General features: G+C 41.1%; 1 protein-coding gene across 3 annotated transcripts in view; it reads left to right on the top strand.

The window, feature by feature from the left end:
* ABTB2 (ankyrin repeat and BTB domain containing 2) overlaps positions 1-24,395 on the top strand; it is a 164,105-nt gene that overhangs the window by 15,343 nt on the left and 124,367 nt on the right. The window contains exon 1 of one of the 3 annotated variants that reach the window (XM_027458333.3): positions 5,209-5,364. The exons of 1 other annotated variant lie outside the window; for it this stretch is intronic. In XM_027458333.3, the coding sequence (XP_027314134.1) occupies positions 5,352-5,364 (13 nt within the window). In that variant the 5' untranslated portion in view covers positions 5,209-5,351. Of the gene's footprint in view, positions 1-5,208; positions 5,365-8,812; positions 9,932-24,395 lie in introns of those variants that run through there. One more of the 3 variants, XM_005022800.6, reaches the window with a different exon arrangement.

Raw genomic sequence — 24,395 nt, 5'->3', positions numbered from 1 at the left:
AAGATGGGCAACAGTGAACTATGCTGTGTCTGTTTTGTCACTGTATTGTGAACAGAAAGAGGTGCTAGGGATAGGGAAAGAAACAAGATCTGTTTCTAGTTTTATAAATAGAAAGTCAGAGGCTTCAGTATCATGCAATTCAGATGTTATGCTGGGCAATCCTGCAACTATTCTAAGCAGTTGCATACGCAAGGCATTGCACACTTGTTGACTACTCCATGTGGCAAGGCATCTTGTGCTTCTAGTGCCATATCACAGGACTTGATCTGTTTGAAACTGTGCCACAGGCAGTGCCTCATCAGTGTTCACGTGCACCCCCATTATATGGGATGTGCCAAACAGCAGTTGTTCACAGAGCAATGGGAAACCTGGTATTCATCTTTTCCTTAAGCATTCTTCTTTTTGCAATGAACTGAATTTATAGACATTTGATAGACATCCTGAAGCAGTTTGAGTACAACATTGTGGTATTTCCATACAACCAGCCTCAAGGTGGGGCAAGTGGGTTACTCTGACACAATAAAGCCTTCTGATCCCCTAGAGTTGTCTGACTGACAAGGATTATGACAAATACAATCTTTAACTCTGTCTATCTATATGGCTTTTCTTTCTATTGTTACAGTGATCATAGTGATAGGCTCTTGATAAATGTTATTGTCAATACTATATTATTGACTAGTAAAAGAGAGTTGAAAATGTGAACAACATTTCAGTGCACATGTGCCAGGAAGTGTGACACACATCCGTTACCATCTTTATATGATTTGTTCTATCAGGTGTCTAATTAGACATTAATATTACAGCCAGTGAATGGCTAAAGTAATTACTGTAATTCTAACATCCAAAGTTCATCCAAATATGTGAGTACTCTGCCATGTGGAGCCATAGCAACCTTCTACCTATATAGGATGTGGTAGTGGAAACATGATACATGACCCCATGGCCAGGTAACTGAGATTATTGCAAGTATCTCCAGGGAGTTATTTGTACTGGCAGCTAATCATGTATAGACCTGTTGTTATAGTAGAGCTTGGTAGGTAGGTAACTATAAAAATTTATCCTAGTATAAGTCTACAGCTGGATGTTAAAAAATAATAGCTGATAGAATCTGGAGAATAGCATCATTATTTGCAGCTATTTTGGTGAAGCACATAGTGTTCCATCCCTTTCACTTGATATGATTACAGATGGTATAATACTATTCCCTCCATGAACTGGTAAGAGAATGTGTCTCCAATGCTCCTTTTATTCTTAAACAGTGTTTCTTTTGAAGATGCCTTCACCTTTAAAATATGTGCCAATGTAAGCCAGGCTGAAAATTAAATTAACTAGAGGTATTTAAAGATGAGAGGATTCAGTGGCAGTGCTGGAAATGTTAGCGAAGAGAGGAACTCTAAATGTAGACAAGAGGGTGTGATTTTGGAAAGGGGAAGTTGTGCTGAGAAGGGTTCATCTAGGTGTTCTTCACATGTGAAAAGCAGGATTTGTAGAATCACAGAATTGTTGAGGTTGTTGAGATTGGTTGCAATTGTTGAGGCACCTCTTGAGATCATCCAGCCTGACTCTCAAAGCAGCATCAGGTACAGTAGGTTGCCTAGGACCACATCCAGTTTATTTTTGAATATCTCCAAGGATGAAGACTCCACAGCCTTCCTGAGCTACCTGTTCTAGTGTCTGACTACCCTCACAGTAAAAAGAACTTTTTAATATGTTTAAATGGATTGTTTTATTTATTTATTTATTGTATTTTGGTTTGTGCCTATTGCTAATAGTTATTTTCACCAGGCACCACTGAGAAGAGCTTAGCTCTGTCTCTTTTATTCTGCCTCCTATGAAGTATTTATGAACAAAGACCCACCTCTACTTCCCTAAGGCTAACTAGTCCCAGCTCTCTCAGCCTATCCTCATATGACAGAAATTCCACTCCTTTAATCATCTTTGTATCCCATCATTGGTCTACCTCCTGTATGTTCATCTCTTTCTTTCACTGGGGAACCCAGAACTGGACCCAGCACTGGTGTGTCTCACCCATGCTGAGTATAGGTGAAAGATACTGTCTCTCCACCTGCTGGCAATTCTCTTCCTAACAGGGTGCTGTTGGCTTTCATTGCCGCAAGGATGCACTGCTGACCCACCTTCATTATGATGTCCACCACGACCCCATGCTTCTGCTGTGCAGTGTTTTTTTCCCAGCTGGCCAGCCACATACTGGGGCCCGCAGTTGTTCATCCCTCAATGCAGTACTTGGCACCTACCCTTGATGAACTTCAAGAGATTCCTATACGACCATTTCTTCAGCCTGTCAAGGATCCTTTGAGTAGCAGCACAACCACTTGTATCAATCAGTCCTTCCATTTTTTCATCACCTGCAGAACACTGCTAGTAACTGACCTCCAGCTGGAGCTTTTAATGCTGATCCCAACTCTTTAAGTCCAACAGCTCAGTCAGTTTTCAATCTATCTCTCTGACCACTTATCTAGGCCGTACTTCATCAGTTTGCCAATGAGGATGTTATAGGAAGAAGTGTCAAAAGCTTTGGTAAAGTGAAGATGAGCAACATTAGCTTCTCTTCTCCCATCCATCATGCTAGTCATTTCATCATAGAAGGCTGTCAGGTTAGTCAGGCATCATTTCCCCTTCATAAGTCAATGCTGGCTACTCTAAATCATTTTCTTTTCCTAATGTGTTTGCAAATGGTTTCCAGGACTGTTCCTTCCACTTTCTGAGAATAAAGGTGAGGCAGACCAGTTTGTATTTCTTTCAATCTTCCTTCTTGCTCTTTTTGGAGGTATGAATGACATTTTTTTATGCCGGTCCTCAGGAACCTTCCCCTAGCCCCTGTGACCTTTCACAGATAATGGGGAATGGTCTTGCAGTGACAGCAGCCAACTCCTTCAGCACTCATGCACACATACCATCAGATCCCAAAGACCTGTGTATGTTCAATCCCTAACCTCATTCTCCTCTAGCTAGAGTAAGTCTTCATCACTGCAGACTTTCTCACTGGTCTAAGGGACTGATTTCTTGTGCTGGTATATTGAAAGTGTCCTCTTTGGACCTGATACATATGCTGGGCTCATGATTAATACAGTACACCTGAGGAGAAAAAAAAAAAAATGGAGAAGAGAACCTTTAAAGATTAATATTTGGATTGTAAATACTTGTTTTAATATTTCACTACTCTGCTGTGATACAGCTAGTCTCTCCTCTGGGTCCACATGTTTTCTAAGCCTTCACTGATAGCTTTTTCACGGTATTATCAGTTGAGGATCCATGTCTGGGTATCTTTCCTTCTTATAAAATTTCCCATAACATTAAATAAACTGAAAGAAAACACTGTTGCGTGATACTTCGATTGCTTGACAGTCTGAATTACCAATATTAAATAGCATACACAGACTTGTATGGCAATGGCTGCTGATACATATTAGTTGTTTTTAATGTCTCCTGGAGGAGCAAAATGAAAGCTGGCCAGGTAACCCGTCTAAACAGCAGCAGCAAAACAATTTTTTGTTCATTTCAGGAATCTCTTCTCCTAATGCAAGTCTCTTCTCCTAATATACATATGCACAGAGATTTCACTCAAGGTTCCTTCTCGCTCTAGTTGTATCTGCCACAAAGTGCAGCTTTTGGAAGTAAAAATTATTAGTGCGTGTGTGTGTGTGGGGGGGGGGGTTCTAAATGTTTCTTATGCTTTTCGTATTTGAAGATGTGTTAAAAACAGGCTGTATAAGATCTTAACCAATTCAGTTTTTCAAAATTGTCTTGCTTAATATTTGCTATTGGTTGTGATGACTTGACTCCTTATTTCTACACAGTTGGTAATCATTTTTAATGGTTGTGACTTCTCTTTCATTACAAATTATAGTAAAGCTAACCAATGCTGATTTACTATACTAAGCATGCATTTCTTAAAGAAAAAATTAAGAGTGACCTTTTGGAAGAGGAAGTTCAGTTTTGACTGAGAGTCTTAAAGATATCAGTGAGGCAAGATCTGGGAGAACAGATAACATCTTTCATTAGTCTAACTGGTGCAGGAGAAAAACATAGGTAGGATTTTTTAGGCAAGAACATTACTGTGGAATTGTTAATAGCAATTAACATTGTTAATTGTTTTAGTCTAAGCTAAATCACAGATAAAATTGTGAAATGTAGTAGGTAAGGTTTGTTACCAACAAGCCTGAAGATTTTTTCAGTACAGTCTCTGTAGAAAATTTCAGTAAGTTTTAACTACCTGAAGAGTTTACACAAGAGATAGTGTTATTTCTGAGGATTTTGAAGAGCAGAGGATTGGCATAAGATTCTATATGTTTGTGGGTTTTTTTGTTGTTTGTTTTTTGATTTTTTTTAAAAAGAACTTTTATTCTATTATTTTGTAAAGATTCTTTTTATTCTCTTTTTAAAGTTTAAGTATTACTACCTAGTAAATTTACCTATGAATTATCAGCTACCATATTCTGATGTTTTCCATATTGTAAGCTTTGAAAAGGTGCTCTGCATCAAAGTGGATGGGGAAGAACATTACTTTTTTACTTAGGAAAAAGTCCATGTGGGAAGGTGCACTTGATACCTCCATTATTACTTGCTAATAAAGGAGGCTGGTGAGATCAGAAGCTGATGTTTGGTAATTTGCTGGAAGGGTCTCTCAGCTGCTGTTAGGCAATAAATTGAGGACCTTTGCTGGATAGAGATTTTGCTACATATAGAAAATGCACCAGATGCGTGTTAGCTCTTCATCAAAGTTGCTTTGAAAATGTGCAGAACATATTCCCGTACCTGCAGTAGACACTTTGGCATTTGATTTAGACCTGATATGTGATTCACCAGCCCTAGTCACATTTCATCTCTTCTTTCTCCTCAAATGTTCTGTTGTATGGGCTCAGTCTGATCTTCAGGTATTGGGCAGTATCTTTTATCAGACCTAGGTTATTAAAAATATTTTTTAACCATTGCAGGTAAAATGTAGTTAAATAGCTACATAAGGAAAACCTTTGTACAGTGGGGGCAACAGAATTAACACTTTCTTGAACAGAAATAGTAGTGTAAAAATGAAATTTCTAGCAATAACCATCACAGCAGTTAATGTCCCGGGGAGAAGCCCAGCTGGCTGTTGGGCCTCTTGGCTAATTAACAGTCACCACCAGGCACAGCTGCAATAAATAAGGCTTGGAAATGGCTCCCCTGCCAGGTGCTCTGGAGGTACTACTTCAGGGTTTTGGTTACACCATGTTAACAGCTTTTCTGAGTGCTGTGTTGAGGACAATTGTAATCATGTTTTATTTTTTTCATTCTTCCCCACTGTTGGAACAACTTGACTCTTCTTTACTTCAGAGTGATTGAAATTAGCTCACATGGGACTTGCTGGTAAGGGAAGTTTTTGCTACTCGTTAGCGTGTGCATGAATGTTTTGTACTAGAAGAACATTGAATGTTATGCCTGGAAAAGTAATAGATTAATATAGCTATTTTCTGCTTTAAAAAGTATTGATTTTGAGTCTTTGGTACAGGTTAAATTTATTGGAGGTTTACATTTACTTTAAGCGTTATGTTTCTTTAAATAAAAAAAAATACTACTTAAAAATGACTTTGATACTTGCCAAATTGCTATCTCTGTATCAGAGAAAGATGATGCTTTTCAATTCTAATTAATTCTGATGTGCTTCAGCATCTGAGTTCTTTAAATGAAAGAATGATGAAGAGTGTGGTGGTGTTTTTTTGGTTTGTCACAGGATTTCCCTAGTTAGATATTTTAAGCCTAAATTTCTAGAAATCCTTTGATATTTTCTCTATTCTTAATGCTTCAATTTTAGAGAGATGTGATTATAAGAAAATCTGTTGAAGGCTGACTTCTGGTGTCTGGAAAAAATGTGATTACTAATGGATCCAGTTTAAAAATATGCAAAAAGAATACAATACTTGTTGTGTCTTATAAATCAAGATGTGCTAACTTGTTTTTATCAGTGCTTTGAGTATGTAATTTTCATTTTTTGGTATTGTCTATTTGAGTTAGCCAGTATAGTAATTGCTTTCTGGAAATAAAACTTAGTTTTCATAACAGTTTACAGTTCAGTTATAAACACAGTTACAGTGTTCAGTTATAAACACCGAAAGCAAGCTATTTCCTTTTCCCTCATATAAAGAAAATAATTTGATTGCTTCCTTCAACTCTCTTCTTCTTTTAGCTGTTCTTAGAAAACTATTGCAAAATTGGCTGTTTCTAGTTTTGTGATAGATAATGAATTAACATTGGAAAACACAGAACATGTGATGATCTTGTTCTGTCGAGGATAAGTAATACCTGTGAAACTGGGAAGTGCTAGTAGAGAACCCATATTTGTCTAGTCTTCTTTTTTATTTATATTTTCTAAAACTTTCATTCCAGGAAGTTTTGTTTTGATTGTGTTGGGAATCTTGGAGCTTGAAGCTCTTACAGTAAGGAATATCCCATCCCCTGTACTCCTGGGGGGCTTCTGTTTCATGGTTTGTCTGCTTTGAGTAAAGGTTGGTGATAGCTTTGCAGTAAAGGGAGAAAAAGATTTATCAGGCAAAGTATTATTGTATAAGGAAATACTGCACATGAAATTCTAGGAGTGGCCAGTAGTGTAACTCCTAACAACGAGAAAAAAACTCCCCTAATTCACGAGGGGATAGAGAAAGCAGATGTTGCTGTGAAGTTGGAGGAATTTTGTGTTGTTAAATTACTTGGACTGGTAGGAATAACAAACTGTGTGGGAGTATTGGAGAAGTGTGATAAGGAGAATAGAGATGGTTTGTAGAAATATGTCAAGCTGTACAGAAATAAGCGACTGCATTTTTCCCAAATAAAAATCAAGTTCATATTGGCCAACTGTGTAGCAGCTATCCATGGCAATGCATGCCTGTGTTTGTGATAAAATAAGTCACAGCCAGTATATAGAGCAGTAGGATTTTTGGGATTTTATTTTATTTTATTTATTTATTTTGCAAGTGGGCATCGTGGAATAAAGCACCAAGGCCTTCTAGTCTGAAAGAGATTACAGGGGTGGTTCTCTCTGCCTGCTTCCCGCTCACATAAGAGTTCAGCGTGAAAACAGGGGCGGAGGTGAAAGGGAGATATCTGTCTGACCCTAAGGGTTGGAACAAGGAATTAACAAGGAATTCCCCTTCGTTTGGAGAGGTGGTGGAAAGATGTAGGGGGTTAGGACATGAGTGCCTTGTGTGGCAAGTGAGCAATACAACCTTAGCAGCAATGGTCTGAATGGACCCAGACACAAGTGGGAACCTAGCAAAAGTCAAGGTTAAGAAGCTTCCAGTAGTCCATGGTACGTAACATATGGGATGAAATACAGACGTAAAAGTGGAAAGATAATATTTTAGAAAAAGTATAGTGATTGAAGGCATGAGAATTAAACTGTGTACTTTGAATCAGTACTGCCTGGTCCTACATTCCACGTGCACTGTCGGCTGTGTTGTCTTTACCAGGCTAGAAACTCTTATCTACTGTGCTCAAGCCTGCAAAATATGACAAAAATCACAGAATTGAAGGGGTTGGAAGGGACCTTGAAAGATCATAGGGTAAAAATTGCAGAGTTAGCTTTGATTTCTAAAATAACAGAGTATTAGAACCATGTAGGAAAAAAAAATACCTATTTTTGAACCATCAGTGGAGCACAAATGAAGTGTTGAAGCATTCTGTTTTTTTTTTGTTTGTTTTTTGTTTTTTGTTTTTTTTTTTTTTGATAAATTGCAATGACTTTAAGGATAGAATCATGTATGGCATTTTTAACACAACTTATGCTTCACGTGGATGTTTTTTATTTAGGGAGAAGCCCTGAATAAACAGAGCTCACTCATAGTTGGGCTTAGATCTAAGAAAGATAAAAGAAGATGCAATGTAGAGAAAGTAGTTTTGGGATGAACTGGTTGGAATTTCATATGCCTTTTAAAGTACTTTGGCTTCTAATATGAATGCAAGCTGCTAACCCAGCAGGTGGGGGGGGGGGGGGGGAGAGGAACATGATTTTTAACCGTGTTCAAAAATTTAATTTGTGTGTAATAGCACTTCTGATGTATTTTTATTGACACTAAGCATATATACTGCAGTACAAAGATTGAAAACAAGATCCCACCAAAGTAAGGTGTTAAGATGTAAGATGTCAAGCTAGGAAATCTCTTGTATCCTAAATAGGAGCCAAGTCTGTGGCCAGTACGGTGCCAAGTTGGGATGCAAATGGGTGGTTTGCAGCAGGGTCTGCTCAAAGTATCGGGCAGCTGCCTCTGATGTACAACAGCATTGGGCTGTAGGTCGGCTTGCTTACCGAGGTGTACGCAAATTCAATCCTTCTGCTTCATCTATTGCAAACTCTCATTAAGCGAAAGCGTCTCTCGCTGTGAGAAGGCACGGCCGTTTCATCTGCTCCACGAGCGTGACTGTAAGATCTTTATTTCTGGGTTCTAAACGCGCTTAGGGCCGGGGGTGCCCAAGAAGTGCTACCGGGCAGGGAGCGGAGCGCCGGGCCGCGCCGTGCCGCCAGGCTGCTGCCGCCGGGAGGCGCCCTCGCCCCGCGCAGCCGCTCCGCGGGGGGCCGGGCAGTGCCCGCGGGCAGCGGGCGGTGCCGGGCCGGGCCGGGGCCGTGCAGACGCCGCCCAGAGGCAGCGCTCGGGCCCCTGCGCGCCGCCTCCAGCCCCGCAGCCGCTGTCCTCGCGTCCCCTCGGCGCCCCTCCCGCCCGGCCTCATTTGCATAGCGCCCGCCCGGCTCGGCTTGGAGTGGCGGAGCCGCGCTCCGCCGGCGCCGCCGATTGGCGCGTCCGGGCGCAGCTCATTTGCATGGGGCGGGGCGGGGCGCCCGGCGGAGCGGCGGCGGAGAAGTTGAGCCCGAGCCGCCGCGAGTGTCCCGCCGAGCGCCCCGCGCCCCGCCGCGGGCAGGAGACGGCCGGGGGCGGCCCCCCCGCGGCATGGAGGTAGCTACCCGCAGGGCTCCCGCCCGCCCCGCTGCTCGGCCGCCCCGAGGGCAGGCGGCTCCGGCTCGCTAGGGATCCGCTGCAGCCTCGCCTCGTCGCGCTGCCGGCGCTTGGCTCGCCAGCCTTTCCTATGGCTGGGATATACAGCTCTACTCTGAAGACCCTGGAGGATCTGACTCTGGACTCTGGTTATGGGGCAGGGGATTCCTGCAGGTCCCTTAGTCTCTCCTCGTCCAAGTCCAACTCCCAAGCCTTCACCTCTTCTCAGCACCGAGGCAACTGGTGGTACTACTCGGGCTCCATGAACAGTAGGAATAACAGCTGGGATACAGTGAACACGGTTCTGCCGGAGGACCCGGAGGTTGCAGATATCTTTTCCAAGTGTCCTAAGCTGCCGGATCTAGAGGAGTACCCCTGGACCGATGAAGACATCGGAAAAATACTCCGAAAAGTGAAGGGAGATGGAAAGAGCAGGCCCTTTTCTCAGGAAGCTGTCAGGCGGCTCTCCCAGTTACTGAGGCGCGCCCTGATCCGCATCGCCCGGGAAGCTCAGCGCCTCAGCGTGATGCACTCCAAGTGCACCAGGTTCGAGGTGCAGAGTGCCATCAAGCTCATCCAGAGCTGGTCGCTGTCGGAAAGCTGCGTCCTGGCCACGGTCAAGGCTCTCTCCCTCTACAGCATGAGTGCTGGAGATGGGCTGAGGAAGGGCAAATCGGCTAGATGCGGCCTCACCCTCTCTGTGGGGAGGTTCTTCAGGTGGATGGTGGACACTAGGATCTCGGTCAGGATTCACGAATACGCGGCCATCTCTTTAACCGCTTGCATGGAAAACCTTGTAGAAGAGATTAAGGCTAGGGTTTTGGCAAGTCAGAGCCCTGACGGAGGAGGAGAGATCTCAGCTGAAATCCTGGAGATGGTTATCAACAATGATGCTGAACTTTGGGGAGTGCTGCAACCCTACGAGCATCTCATCTGTGGGAAAAATGCTAACGGTAAGATCCAGCCCTTATGATTGCTCTTCACACCAGCAAGTTTTGTAGTAAAGTAGCTGGTGTTTATGGATTTGGTTCTTCTGTTTGTTTGTCTGTCTTTTCACCTGAATTGCACCTTGGTAGTGGTTTGTGCGTGCATAAAGCAGATGTCTTCACCAGGCACCAATGATACTGCTTTCTTCTTAAGGTGTATCAGTTTCTATAAGGTGCCAAAGTGATGGGAAACCAAAGCCCTGTTGACTTAACAGATGTCTTCTGACTTTCTACCAGCTGCTGTTTTGAGTGTTTCTGCTATAACTGGCATGTGAACAACTTCTCTGTGCTCAGAAGAAGAAATGTGCATTACAAGCCACTTTCCAGAAATACAGTTATTGTTTTTAAACAAAATTTACTTGGGCCTCCAACCAGTGCGTAATAAGTTACACTGACAGTTTTGCAGTTTCCTCTTGAATATGTTATTCCCACATACAGCCTGGAGAGGGAAAACAACATTGAGATCTTTTTTTCCTTTGCGGTAGTGAAATTCAGTTTCTGAGCAGAAACTTATAACTCCATGTTACTTAGACTTCCTTCTAGTTTAGCAGAAACCTGTGTTGTAATTACACTTGTGTAATAAATGAGAGCTTGTGCTTGGCTTGCCAAAGTGAGCATGTAGAATGGTGCCTCAGTAATGAGAATAACATAGCATTAAGATACTTACCTCTGTAATTTGTTTAGAAAGCAGACTTTTTGAGCAGTTAAGCAAATAAGCAGATAGAGGAATGTTGGTCTCTTCCAAGGAGACTGAGGAGCAATTTGAAATGCTGAAGTCTTGCTGTTTCTGTTAAGAAGCTGCACAGTTTGTTTTTCATCATCACGCTGAGGAGCACCATATTTTTTTTATTTTTTTCTTTTTCCCCTGGAAAATTTAGAGGAATGTGATTTCTGAAAACTACCCTGTTTGCCACACAGTTTCATGACTTTTGCTGGCCTTGGAGTTACAGTCAGGTGTTCCATGCAGAGTACCTTCCTGGTTTAACTGTGTGCAAAAACAAGTGTCCTCTTCAAATGATGATCTCACAGTGAGAGACAGGTAAAGGAGCAGGCTTTCTCTGAGCAAGAACGATGCCTTCAGTGAATGCTGCTAATGAAACACTTAATCAGAGGAGGGTTGACTCCCTTGACTTCTGCTTGCCAGGTGCATTGACTTCCTGCTGTTCCCCCCATCCAGAGAATCCCGCAGCAGTTCCCATCACTAGTGGATAGGTGCAGCGACTCTCAGTGCTGCAGTGTCTCCGCAGTGAGTCAGCCTGGTTCATTGGTTTATCTTTACTGCGTAAGAGGGTGGCTGCCCATAAACCCTCTCTTATGTGCTCTGCCTGCACTCTGTCCTCGTAGTGATATTACCAAATATATGTGAAATAAATGCAAAGAGCCTGGGATGTGCTCTTGGTCTTGGTACAAGATGTAACAGCAAAAGTCAAACCCAGAGATCTACTTCTTGAAGTACAAGCTATTTGATGCAAGACTATAAAGGAACGCCTTCTGCCAATACACTTGTCATAATCCTTTGTGTACCATGGGACTATTTGTCACCAGGTGCAAGAGTAGGACTATGTTCCCTCTCTTGTTCCTCATCCGTGGGAGCTGGAGTAAAATATTGTGGCTCTATAAAGTGAAGCATGCACTCACGCTGTGGGCTGCTTAGTGCTTCTGTCACACGGTTTCTGTGTGTAAAATGGAGAGGAAGAGTCAGTCCCTCACAGAGCTGCTGCTTTTCATTATTATTATCTATCAAGCGAAATCTTTCTTGGAAAAAGTGCAATGAATGGAAGCTGTTGTTCAATGGAAACATGAGTGACTGTGCAGGGAAATGCTTATAAATATTCAAAACACCAAATGGTCAGTTATGATAACGCTTGCGTGGTGTAATACCGAGCAGTCATCGGCCACAGAAGGGGTTGGCTTCTGTTGCCTCTCTTATTGTTCCTCTCTTTCAGATCAATTCTGTCAATAATTGAATGCATTTTTTTTAAGTCTGAAAATCGAATAAAGTGCACATGAAGGTATACTATGATTTCCTGTGACAGTCTGTCACTACTACTTTACCTGACACAAGTCAGTGAATCTTCTAAATGGCTTTCCTTGCAATTGTAAGACCACAATATAGGCTCAAAAAGCTTGAAAAAACTTTATTCTTTCCTCCCATAGGAATTGTAAATTAGTAGCATTCATGTTCTCCACAGTGCTCTCAAATGATTTTGTCCTTTACGTTAATTTAAATCTGAGTTAGATCTAGTGGTAAAATAACTGGTTTTATTCCAGTGAAAGGAACAGTCTTTACTGCTTTACTGTCATCTTTGTTTCTTTTTATAGTAAGAACATTTTAGTGGAGTACTTGTAAATTCTGAACTTGGCGCATGTTTGGCGGGTTTTGTTTTATAGTACTGAGTTTGATGCTGGAGATAAAAAGCTCTTAGAGGTTAAGTTTCAACTCCAGTCAAGCACTGCAGTCTCTGGATGCAATCCTTGGCAGTGTACTGCACAGAAGATTGTGCTGGATTATCATAATGGACCTTTCTGGCATTAAGATCTATCAAATACAATTTTCATTATTAGATCAGGGTAGCATGCTTCCTTGGAGTCTAAGAAACAGTAAGTAAATAGATAAATCTTTGTAAATTCCCAAGAGACTGAGATTTAGACCTGGATTCCTTCTGTGATTAATCTCCCATCAAATAAAGTAGTCCAGTTGCTATTCTTAATGACTTTGGAGGCTGAAAGCTTAATATTTATTATAACAAACGTTCTAATTAACACCTGGTGTGTCAAGAGTAAAGCTGAAAACTCTGTAAACGCTTAAGGGGGATTTTAGTTTTATTTTTAGATAAATAATAATCTGTGGTTTGTTTATTTACTTTACCCTTTCTGTGAAGCTGTTCTTTAATCAACTATTTGTAGCGCCTCTGAGGTACTTTCTGCTGTTGGTGTGAGTTCTGACTTTGCTTGAGACTCAGTCTCTGACTGGGAAGGAGGGATGCCATCTGAACTTGTGGCCGAAAGGAGGTCTGTGAGGCTCTCTGGGTATATGGGCGCCTCCAAGGGCTAAGTCTTTTCAGACAGAATCTGGGTGACGTTGCAAAAATAATGCAATGGAAGTTGAAAAGAAAATGAAACATCTTTAAAAGCAACAGAAATGATAATCAGCTACTGAACAAAGTAGCAACTGGAACATTAAAAAAAAAAAGCCATATGACTTAGAATATTTTTATTTTATATTTTTAATATTTTTATATACTATATAATATTTTATATATACATTATTATATGCATTATAATGTGTATATATAATATAAAAATATGTTTATATTTTTAAAATTTTATTTGCTACTTTAAATTCGGTAGAGATGTACATGTATGATATGTCTTGGTAAAGCGAAAGTAGAGAATGCAGCCAGTGGTTTCACAGGGATTTTGACACTTTCTAATTTGGAATATCAGAGTCTATTCATTTAAAATGTTTGTAGTGAGATGAGGAGAAACATGAACTTACCTTGGAAATGTGATTCTTCAACTTGATGTTCCTATATTTGACTGATGCACGGTTCATTAGAACCTGAACTGTCAACACTTCAAATGCGTTTTGATATTACTGCCCTATTAAGTACAGCACTTAAGTTGTACTGAACTCTCTGGTTATTGCCGAACACTACTGTGACAGCCAATACACCTGCTGTGCTATTTAATGCATCAGCACATCCCGATGTTCTGTGGATATAAGTGTTGACAGATGTTGCTTGGAAAAAAAGGAGGGGGATTTAACTCAATAATGCTGTTTTTTCACATAGCTCTTAGCTGAAACACTTGTAAGTCTCTGTGGATGAACTAATCAACAAATTAGCCTGTTGATTGCTCAGCCAATGAGCAGCAGAAACTGAGTCTGAAATAAGCTCTATGTGTGTCTTGAGATGTTTTTTCTTTGAGAGGGGCAGAGGGGGGAAAATGTATAACCTTTCCTCACAGGAAAACTGATTTGAACTTGTGTAGAACTAGTCCAGGGATGAGTCCGCTGCTCTCTGTGATACTAAACACCTTGGAACAGTCTATCAAGTATCGAGTGTGGGGGTTGACTTTGGGCTTAGGATCTGACTGACATGATTTTCTTCTCTATTTCTCACTGCACTAATATCTTAAAAATTACAGCTGATTTTAACTTTGGGGTTGGGGGGGGGGGGTTATGCCATTCTTAACAATTACTTGTTACAGTTGTCTAACTGGTCTGAAATAACTTTTATTTCAGCGTACTCATGGTACTGTACCAAAATCCAGTGCTGAAAAAATAAATCATTGACTTTTCAATAAACGTCTCTTTTGTTATCTGAATTGAACAAAGTGATGTGCTCATAAAGAGCCTCATCAATTTTAATAAGGTATCAGCTTCACAATTACTCAGAAGAACTGCGTGTTGGGAGCATGCATTTTGGGGGTGGAGAGCTGCAAAAGCAATCAATAAGCTAAGCTGAGTAGAAATACAAGGTTACTACAGTTGTACCTCAGGTTGTGCGCTAATCGTTTAAAAAATCACCTCTTCTGTGTCATATCAGGGTCCAACAGAAATGCATACATCTTAAGCAGTGGTTTGAAGCTGCTTGGTTATAGCTGTGAATCACACAGCTGTGTCTAATCTCTGCTCTGGCCTCCCCTAATACCCACTCAGCGTGCTTAGTAGATTGGGGACAGGAACTCATTTGCACCTACTGGCAGGCTAAGCAATTTTCTGTTAATGGTGCACTGGATGAAAGCTTCCAGTGGGCTGGGGACCTTTCCTGCCCGTGCTACCATGAATAAATGGCTTTGGACTGGGATGCTCTCCTGTAGTGCCCCTGATTGCATGGGGGCCAGGCTCAGGTGCAGGGGGGATAAAAAGCCTTCAGTCCCTCCTCTGGTACAGACAGGAAAGCATCCTTTAGGTTTCTGGCCATCTGGCAGACCTGCCAGCACAGTGGCTGAAAATCTGGAAGCCTACAGAAAAAGTGACAAGTGATAGGATGAGAGGAAACAGTCTCAAATTGTGCTGGGGAGGCTTAGATGGGATATTGGGAATAATTCCTTCACAGAGAGGATGATCAAGCATTGGACCGGGCTGCCCAGGGAAGTGGTGGAGTCCCCATCCCTGGAGGCATTTAAGAGAGGTGTGGAGGTGGCACTAAGGGGCACGGTTTACCGATGGGACTTGGTAGGTGACGGTTAGACTTGGAAAACATCTTCAAGATCACCAGCCTAGCTGGTTCTATGATTCTGAAATGGCTGCTCACTCTTCAGCCTGCACGTAGCACGTGTGCGCTGGCCCTGCTGTGTTGCTTTTGCTCCCTGGGTCTGGCTGAGTGCGCCGCGCTCTGCTCGCCTCACGCACGTTGCTCACTGGGGTTCCCGCACAGGAACATGAAAGATCGACGTGCCTGTTTCTGTGCGGATGAACTGGTTGTAGCTACAATTTTACTTGGATTGTAGTGTCATTTGTCTCTGTACAAATGTACCTCCAGCATACCTCATGTGTTTCTACTCCTGCATACTCAAGAGCCTGGGTTTGGACCCACAAACCCACAGGGACAGATTCTCTAAGCTTGACTGTTGGTACTTGCATATACATGTACATGCTCTCGTCTCCTGTAAATGCAAACCACTGGATGCACAATTAAAAATACAAACATCTGCAGATACACATCTTGCTTATGTTGAGGGGGAGATCAAGTAGAGCTAAAATGCCTGTTATTTCTTTCTTTATACTGGGTTTTTATGTATTTACGTATTTTTCATTTAGTGAAACAGACAATGTAGTAATGCTGCCTCAAATTAATCCTTCAAATTGCTGATATTACACCATGGCAATAAAATTTGGGTCCTTTCAATTCAGTTGGTTGAAGACCAAGTGTTGAAACTCCCTCAGTGTGTAACTACTACTAGTGAATGCAGATTAGATTTCAAGTGGAATCAGTGTTGGTGCCAGCATATCCCTGTTAAACCGGGGAGCCAGGTCTGTGCAGAAGAAACCTCTGGAGAAAAAGGTCTGCTCCCTGCGGTGTTCAGATTGGAGTCTGTTGATGTTTGAGTTGCTGCAAAAGCCAGGGGTTTGAATTGCCTTTGAGACCAAGACAGATTTTTTTTTTTTCCCCCCTTGGTATGTGAAGTTACAGCAGGGTTTTGGTTTTTCATTTCAGATGAAAAATCAAACTGCTTTAACTCAAGGTTTAGCAGTGAGTGCCTGCGCAATATTTAGCATGCTCTTTCATTTTTTTGTGGACAGAAAAATGCGGAATGAGCTCTGAGTGCTCATTTTCTGAATTGTAAAATATTGTGTAGTTGATCTACATATCTTCTGTTATTGGAATAATTTAATGTAAATTAAATTGTCTTGTCTCCTGTCTAGAAAGTCTCACAGCATGGTCTGCTGTGCTTCCTCAACCATGCCACTAGAGTGATCTTTTGTTTTGTTATTATTGTTTTATTCATATTCTTTCTTTTTTTTTTTTTTTATATGTATATATATTAACTATGATTTCTCAGGCAATCTGAAGCCTAAACTCAACTAATCCAGGGAGAGATGATGATTGTCTGTGAACTTCCCTAATTGACTTTTATCATGACAAATATCATCCTCTTTCTTGAGAAGATAAGCACTCACCCAGTGTATAATTGTCATATATATTATTCAGAAATCTTAATCCTACCTAGTTTGGGGCTTTACCAAACCTAATTTTAGTTGTAACACAGGGAGAGAGTGAGTTCTGAATAAAACGTGTTAACGGGCTTGAGGTAAGCACTATTTTTTACACTGAAAAATCTTGTTTGGGTGTTAATGTTGCTGTAACACTTTTGTGTTCTAATAGCTTATTTCTGCTCCTGTGCCTAGTATGATTCGATTAGCCTAGGTGCTTGTCCATTTTGAGCTTCAGCCTCATCTGTTTCATTTTTCTGTCCCTCTTGCTAGCCTGGTGTTACCCATGCAGTGCGTGGGTATACAACACTGAAAGGCAGATCTTTACACTCATAAAGCCTTGAGTTATACAAAATGCAAAAAGTAAAGTTCTGAAAATACTTTCCTAGTAGTCTACAATAGATTATGTGATGTTCATTTACGCAATTACCAGGTTGCAGAAGGGCATGTGCTTAGGACTGAAGGAACTTCAGAAAGGAAGTTCAGAAGTGCTTGTTTGCACTTGGAAGCTTAAACCCAGGATCTTAATGTTGAACTTTTAAGTTTTGTTTTTAAAAGTAATTCATCTTACTGCAATGTAAAAAATAAGTAAATAAATAAATAAGGCCAAAGGAAATATTAACATTCACTGTGTTGCTGTATTGTCCTTAATGTAAAATATAAAATCAATAGGTGTTTATCTTGAGCAATTTGTCTGTTGTGCCAGCAGAATTTAAAAGGGCAAAAGAGGTTTCTAAATACAATGAATCCACTAGCTACACTGTGTCCAGCAAGTTCCTCAGCAACCTGTATACTTCTGAATGTTTGGAAACAAGGTCAAAGTAGTTCTTTCTTTTGCTTACATTTTAGCTCTCATTTAGTAAATGCTGAGCTTTTCAAGTCAATATATGTGGTTGTTATTTATTTATAAACATCTTTGCATCATTACAGGCTCAGGAATCTCCAGCTTTGCAATCTTACCCTCTGGACATTGGGGGGAAAATACCTCATGTAGTAAGGTCAGCTCCACAAGTAGTCAACATGAGAAAATGCTCGTTTGCTCTCTCTGAGCTGTGAGAACACAGGGTGATAGATGAAATTAAAGCAATCATTTCTGATGCTCCTGTTTTATTTGGATTAACTTCCATGCTGGTTTGAACATGTAAGTATCTAACACTTAACATCTGCCTAAATCTAAGCAAACCTGAGACGGCGTTAAAACCAGTATGAAGGTGACTTCATAATTTCTTAATTTATACATTGGGACAAATATTTCAACAGAACTTGGGTTCCTTCCCTTAGAGAACAAGGGAAGGAATCCAAGTTTGTTTTTTTTTTGTTTTTTTTTTTTGGAGCATCTCTCAATTTAAGGACTAAGTAGTGCATTTGTGAGTGAGGGAAGCCTCTTAAATGAAGTCTTGTTGTTGGTCGTGCAGGTCTGAAAGCACCGACAGAGAGAGGAAAAGACACACAAATGCTGATAGACAAAGTTAAGGTTTGTTCCTTTCACCCAGACGCATCCAGACTTGCCTGCTGTCTTAGGTCACAAATAAAGCCGGGATTGTGATCTCATTCGAGTGCTCAGGAAGTGTTTGGCTTCAGCGGGTATGGTTTGGTACACTTGGCAACTGGAGCGAGGAGAGACCAGCACTGGGACGGGCCAGCTATGGGTAGGGCAGGGCTGAGGGGTGTCACCATGTAATTAAAGTGTCTGCCTGCATTATACCTGGCTGCAGCCTGCTGGGGTGGTTGTTGCAGCTTCCGTGAGCACAGAATATGTGGGATGGAATTAGTAGTTTGAAAGTAGCTTCTGAGGGAAGGATGTGCTGTAACTACTGTTGTCTTTAGGACTGGAAACTAAGGATCAGTCCTTTAAATACAAGTTAAGTGGAACTGTGAGCTATTAAGTCCTTGTCTATTAAAAGCTGCTTGCTCTTATGTTACTTGCAGATGAAAGTCCCTTAGAATTGTAAACTTCCTTCCTCGTTTGCTTGAAACCTATTATTTAATTATGTGATTTCATGAACTATAATCTGGCTGATGGCTTTTCTGGTGGTCCCCTAGGAGACACTTGTTTGGGTTGGTCATTGTTATAGTTTTAACATGAAACGTTTCTCTGAAGTGGATGCTCAGCAAATCCCAGGTTGTGGGTTGTGACCCACAAGAATAATTACATCAGGTCATGTGGATTGTTGTGAATATATTTAACTTGCCATTGAGTAAACGAATACTGTCTGGTGTTCTGTGTATGTGTTTAACCCAGACAACTCATAGATTAGTTGTAAGCCTGAGTGCTTGTCCATCTTGTTGTGGTTGTCCTAATAGTACACCTAAACCGTTTCTTAAAACTTGTTTGATGTTCACCAGCTTACTTAACCTGCTTCATGTCTGAACTGAGTGAAACACCAGCTTCTGGAGGATGCAGCAAGACTTCTTTCATTCATTTGTATAAAGACCTGTCAGGTCGTGGGATGGTAGGGACAGTAAAAAGGAAAGCAGCTGAATCATCTTGGGTCAGTGTACGTCACTCAGAGATTTCATGGCAGGCTTTCCCTTCTGCAAACTCTGCTGTCTTACCCTGAGAATGTGAAGCTCAACTTAGCTGGTTTGTTACTTGTGCATAAGATATGCTATTTGCCAGGCTTTCAGGGAGGGCTGTGAAAGTGAAATTGATGGAAAAGCCCTGTTGTTGTTGTTGGTGGTGGTTTGTTTGTTTGTTTTAGGGAGCAGTTAGAGATGCTTTGAAGGGATACTTTTTGTAACACTGCAGCATCACAGTCTGTCAGGAGACTGCATTTGTTTCTCCCTGTCTAAAAAAATGAAAATTCTTGACATGAGCACATTTTTCCCGTTTTTTCCATGTTTTTACTGAAGTCATTGCTGTAGGTCTCCTGTAGTGCTACCAAAATGCTTGAGATGATGAAGAGTATCTGTGATATAATAATGGGCTAGAAACTAAGGACTGGAGCCAACTAAGCATTTTAGACCAGCTTTTTGTTTCATGCGTGTAGACTTCTAACAACTGGTGAGTTTTGCTAGGGGGTTGTGTAAGATCAAAGTAAATGTTGTTTATGATATTCCAGGGATGAGAAGGAAGGAACACTGTAGAAGACATAATCTGCTTGTCCCTTTCTTCAGTGTTTATAATTCTGCAGCCCATGTTGGATGCTTGTGTTACTTTCATTTCTAGCCCAATCTGCAGACTGTTGACTGGGACCTGAAGAATAAAGAAGAAATTATGACTGTGTGTTTATGCTGGAACTTTTTCTACATTAAAAAGCTAAACATAGAGAGACCTAATTATTATTTTCTTGGCCCTCTATAAGCTCTTATTTTGTGTGTGGCTTTTTCTTTTTTTTTTTTTTCTGTTCAAGTCCAAGATGACAGTGAATAGATTTTCTTCTAATATTTACATTTTATTGCTGTTGAATAAAGCACATTACTCTTTCAGCTAACAGCCAAGAAATGAATATTGTGAAATTGCTAAAGCAGGGAAGGTGGCCAGTTTTGTCTCTTACTCTTTCTTCAAACTGTTCTGCTTTTTGTTGTTGTTCTAATAGAATTTATTATAAATTGACTTCTTGTTTGTTTTAGTTAGATGACTATCCAATATGCCATGCAGTTCAGACTGACGTGAAAAATAGTAGATTAAAGCAAAATAACAGTTCTCTAGTTGCTTTTGAACAGGTCACTCATCTTTAACCTTGATTCCTCTTGCATGATCCGCTGACAGTCCTGCAGCCTTTATTGACCCCTCTCTTCCACTCGCCTGCTGGGCGAGGAGGTGGTGTTGGGAAGTGGCACACTTCTGAGGCTTGTGAGGAGGTGTGGTGTTTCTGCCTACGTATGCATGTATGTAGGCAGGCAGAGAGCACCCGCCTGTGCGCCATTACATCAGTGCTGTCTTCAGAGGTGTCTTTTTGTTACATGTGAGCCAGTCTTTCACTGAAATCAGTTTGGAACTCCTTAATGCTTTCTCAAAATGTTATTCCAGTCTAAGTAACTTTCTCTTGATACTGTGAGGAAGCCTGTATGGTGTATTGCTGCCATAGTTACTCCAGATTTCGGAAAACTGTGTGAGTAATACATGTGTTACCACATGCAGTAATCCAGGTCTAAGCAAAACATTAAGGATGTGTGTTTAAGTTGTAATAATATTAAGAGATGCTATGTAACAAAATGTATTTCCTTTTTGGGGGTGGTTATAATGTCTGGTTAATTGCATACAAAATTTTGGCTTTTTAGTTTTGAATGTTATCTTTCCCCTTTTTTCTTTTCTACACACACACACACACCCACCCCATTTTTGTGCTCAGCTTAGACTAAACAAAGCTGTCAGCATAAGGATCATAAAAATCTCTCCAGAGTTGAATGGATACAGTTTTGCTATGCTCTTAGTATGCATTTTAATGCTTTTTATGTTTTTATTTCAAGTTGATAAAGAGGCTTTGGATAATTTCACTAAAGTGATGGAACAATTTAGAATGGGAGGAAGAAGATGGAAAGCTATAATAGTAAGCAACTGACACATATCTTTATTAGTTGTTTGCAATAAACCATTTCCTTCTATTGTCAATATATGAAGACATCTAAAGCTCGTCTATGTGTTTATGGATTTTTTTTTTCCAAGAAGTGTTATGCAGAGTTCTCTTGCTCTGACAGTACATGTGGAAACTTTTGCTTTAGTGAGTATCGCATTATCAGTTTTGTCTGAACTGGTACGATACTTGAGAGTGATGAAAGTAAGATCAGCAAATAGGAAAATCGTCAGAATTGCTCACAACGAACTGCTACTGAAAGCAAGCTCAGCATCTCTATGGGAAATGCTGCTTACCTTCAAGTTCAATCTAGCTGGAGGGAAAGGAATTGTTTTGGCTAGCTTTAATGGGTCTTTGATCAGTATCTAGAATAGCAAATACTACTCATTCTCCCCCATTATTATTGGGGTTTTTCTTCTCTTGAGGCAGTGGCGGTACAACTGCAATAAAGAAAAAAAAAGTTTAAAATGTGTTATTCATCAAGAAGTTTCATGCTTCTTTTGACTTCAGTAGTGAATATTCAATACATAATAAATCCGTGTTACTCGTGATAATGAATTGAGATGTTCAGAAAAAAAATGAGCTAGTTTTCTCTTAAAGCCCCACAAATTTTGATTTGATTGATAATTTAGGTTTATCTATTTGATCTTGCTATGGCTTTCACTGTGTAGAAAATGCAGAGAATTTTCAGTTTGAGCATTTGGCACAGACACAGTTACCTTGTTCATTGCACAACTGACTCAAAAACAGGACTACAAGCATACTCTCCTAAATCTCTAGTCAGTGTGCATAGGCACACTTTTGGCTATAACCACATTATGACAAAGTGAGCTGTTTGTTTCCTGGGCTGCAATTGCATGAGTAGAAGGAAAAAGGAAGGACGATTGATCTGGTTGCTGTTCTGTGCTTGCTCAGTGCAGGTACTGTGGGGAACGTTGGGAAGCTGAAAACGCTGTGTTCCTCTGAGCTTCCATGGGGTCAGCTGAGAGAGTATAAGGAGGATGTGAAGGTTGTGGTGTCAAGCTCAGAAATGCTGAGCACCGTGCTGCATGTTGGAAGTTCTGGAGCATCTACTCTTTACAAGTTGTGTTTATCTCCATCTTTTCGAAAAAGTCCAACTTCTACTCAGGAAAAACAGACATTTGGAAAGATGCTGAGGACCTTGCATTTTCTTCCAGAAGACAGTTTTGTGAATGACTTGGTTCTGAATAATGATTTTACTATTGTGGCATAAGCATAAGAAGAGGAAGGCAAGCTGTCAAGGAAATGGGTAAGAGTTATGAAGAGGCTTGATGGAAGGATGCAGTGTAAAAGCTGAATCGCAGTACTGTGTTTGTTTACCAGTGCTGTGAAACCAGAGACTTTCATTATGGAATGTGGCAGTGGCTCAGTGACTTTAGTCTGTGATTTATTACAATAGCTAAGGTATGATTTTGCGCATCACAAAGGAGTGGATTCTTTCCTAAGTGTTTGCCTGGGATCTTCCACTGAAATCACTTGGATTGAGGCCACGCGTCTCTCTGAGGTCGTTTTGTTTTAGTGAAAACTGCAGGGCTTTACACCTCCAAGTGAGAGCAGCTTTGATGGTCGTCATGGGTAATACTTCATTCCGTGCCAGGGGCCAGTGGGATTTAAAGCATCTGTATGCTGAAGGAGTTCTGTAGATGCACCAGTGAGCAGGTGACTGCAGCGGTGTGTGCTTGTTTAATATTACGCCTTGAAAAGCGTGTGTGGTTTCCCTTGCCCCCCTGCAACCTGTTCTGCCAGGGCAAGGCAATGCCCGATGCAGTCTTTTATGAAAGCCTCTCAAGGAAGATTCATGTTAATGCTGGATTTCCTGATGGAAAGCAACTCTGGAGTTGTTTCTGGCGCCTTTTCCCTGAGCATATAATCTTGGCTCTCGTAGTTCCGTTGCCGACGTGGAATTGCAGTTTTCATCATAGGTTATTCTGTGGGATGGTGTGTGTGCTGCACGTCAGTAAAGCTGGAGAGGGGACTGCTATGTTTTGGTTTTAAACAGTCCCAGTGACCTGTCACCAGCTGGAATGGAGTCATAAAACCAAGGATTTTATTATTCCTTGACAGCAGTTCAGAATATCATTTTCCTTTTATAGTATGATGATGTATACATAAGGCTGTGTGATTGTGTTTTTTTTTTGTTTTGCTTTGTTTTTGTTTGTCTTTTTTTTTATTTTCTTTATGTGCACTGCAAAAGACCAGAACTTCTCTAAAGCAAGCAGAATTTATAAATCAAAATAAATGTAATTTATTAGCCGGAAGGTAACCCTTCCCTATAGCCAAGACTTAGATAACACATATGTTATGGAAGAAGATACTAAATTGGCACAGGGCGTTTGGCCTACCACCATCTGCAAAGCCTCTACTCCAATTTTCTGCTGTTGCCATGGGCTGCAGACTCAGACAGGAAATCATGGTAGGATGGGAAAGGGTCCAAAATACACACAGCCAGTATAAGGTTTGCAGTTAAGAGAGTCAGAGAACAGGCTATCTGTTCTACTGAACAGGCAGTGTAAAGTAAAACTGGCTTGTGTGTGTGCGCGCGTGCGTACTTTAAATGTCTTTTTATGTTTTATATGCTTATTTTTGAAAGCTTGAATTTTTTCCATGTAAAGTAATGCGTATAATTTCAAATGATCCATTTATATGAGGGGCCAGATTCAAGCCACACTTAATTGGCCACATTGGCCTGAAAGTGTAAAGGAGTGGAGAATCAGGCCCCCAACGTATGTGAAGTAACCACACAGAGTTTTGTCTCTGCACATCAGACAAAAGAGCAGCCCCCCGCATGTGGTCTGTGAAGAGATGGGGGCACAGGAGGTGTTAGGTTAGCAGAACTGAATCAGTCTCTAATGCTGTCTGTCTCGCTACTGACTCCTCAGGCAGCCTATGTTTCCTCATCTAGTGTTTATGTGAACCTAGTCCTCTGCCTGGATGCTGTGAGCTGCTGCAGTGTGCAGCAAAAAGCTTTTATGTGAGTGCTGCCAGAGCCTGCCTGCATGGAGCTGCGGTCAGGACTTCGGCCACACCGAGTGCAGAGCACATGATGGAGGAAAGCTAGGAGCCCTTCTGGCCAGGAAGAACAGGACAACACAGATGAGAAGTAGCACAGAGCACTGCTGTATCTCCTAAGTATCCAGGGTCTTAAGTATCATTCTTGTGTGAATCTCATTTTTTAAGAAAACTTTTTAGCCATGTAGCAGCATTTCAAATACATAGCAAATCTCATTTCTCC

This window comes from Anas platyrhynchos, chromosome 5, assembly GCF_047663525.1.
Source record: "Anas platyrhynchos isolate ZD024472 breed Pekin duck chromosome 5, IASCAAS_PekinDuck_T2T, whole genome shotgun sequence".
NCBI classification, from domain to species: Eukaryota; Metazoa; Chordata; class Aves; order Anseriformes; family Anatidae; genus Anas; species Anas platyrhynchos.
The sequence above is the reverse complement of the archived record's forward strand: the minus strand, read 5'-3'. Positions and strand labels throughout refer to the sequence as shown.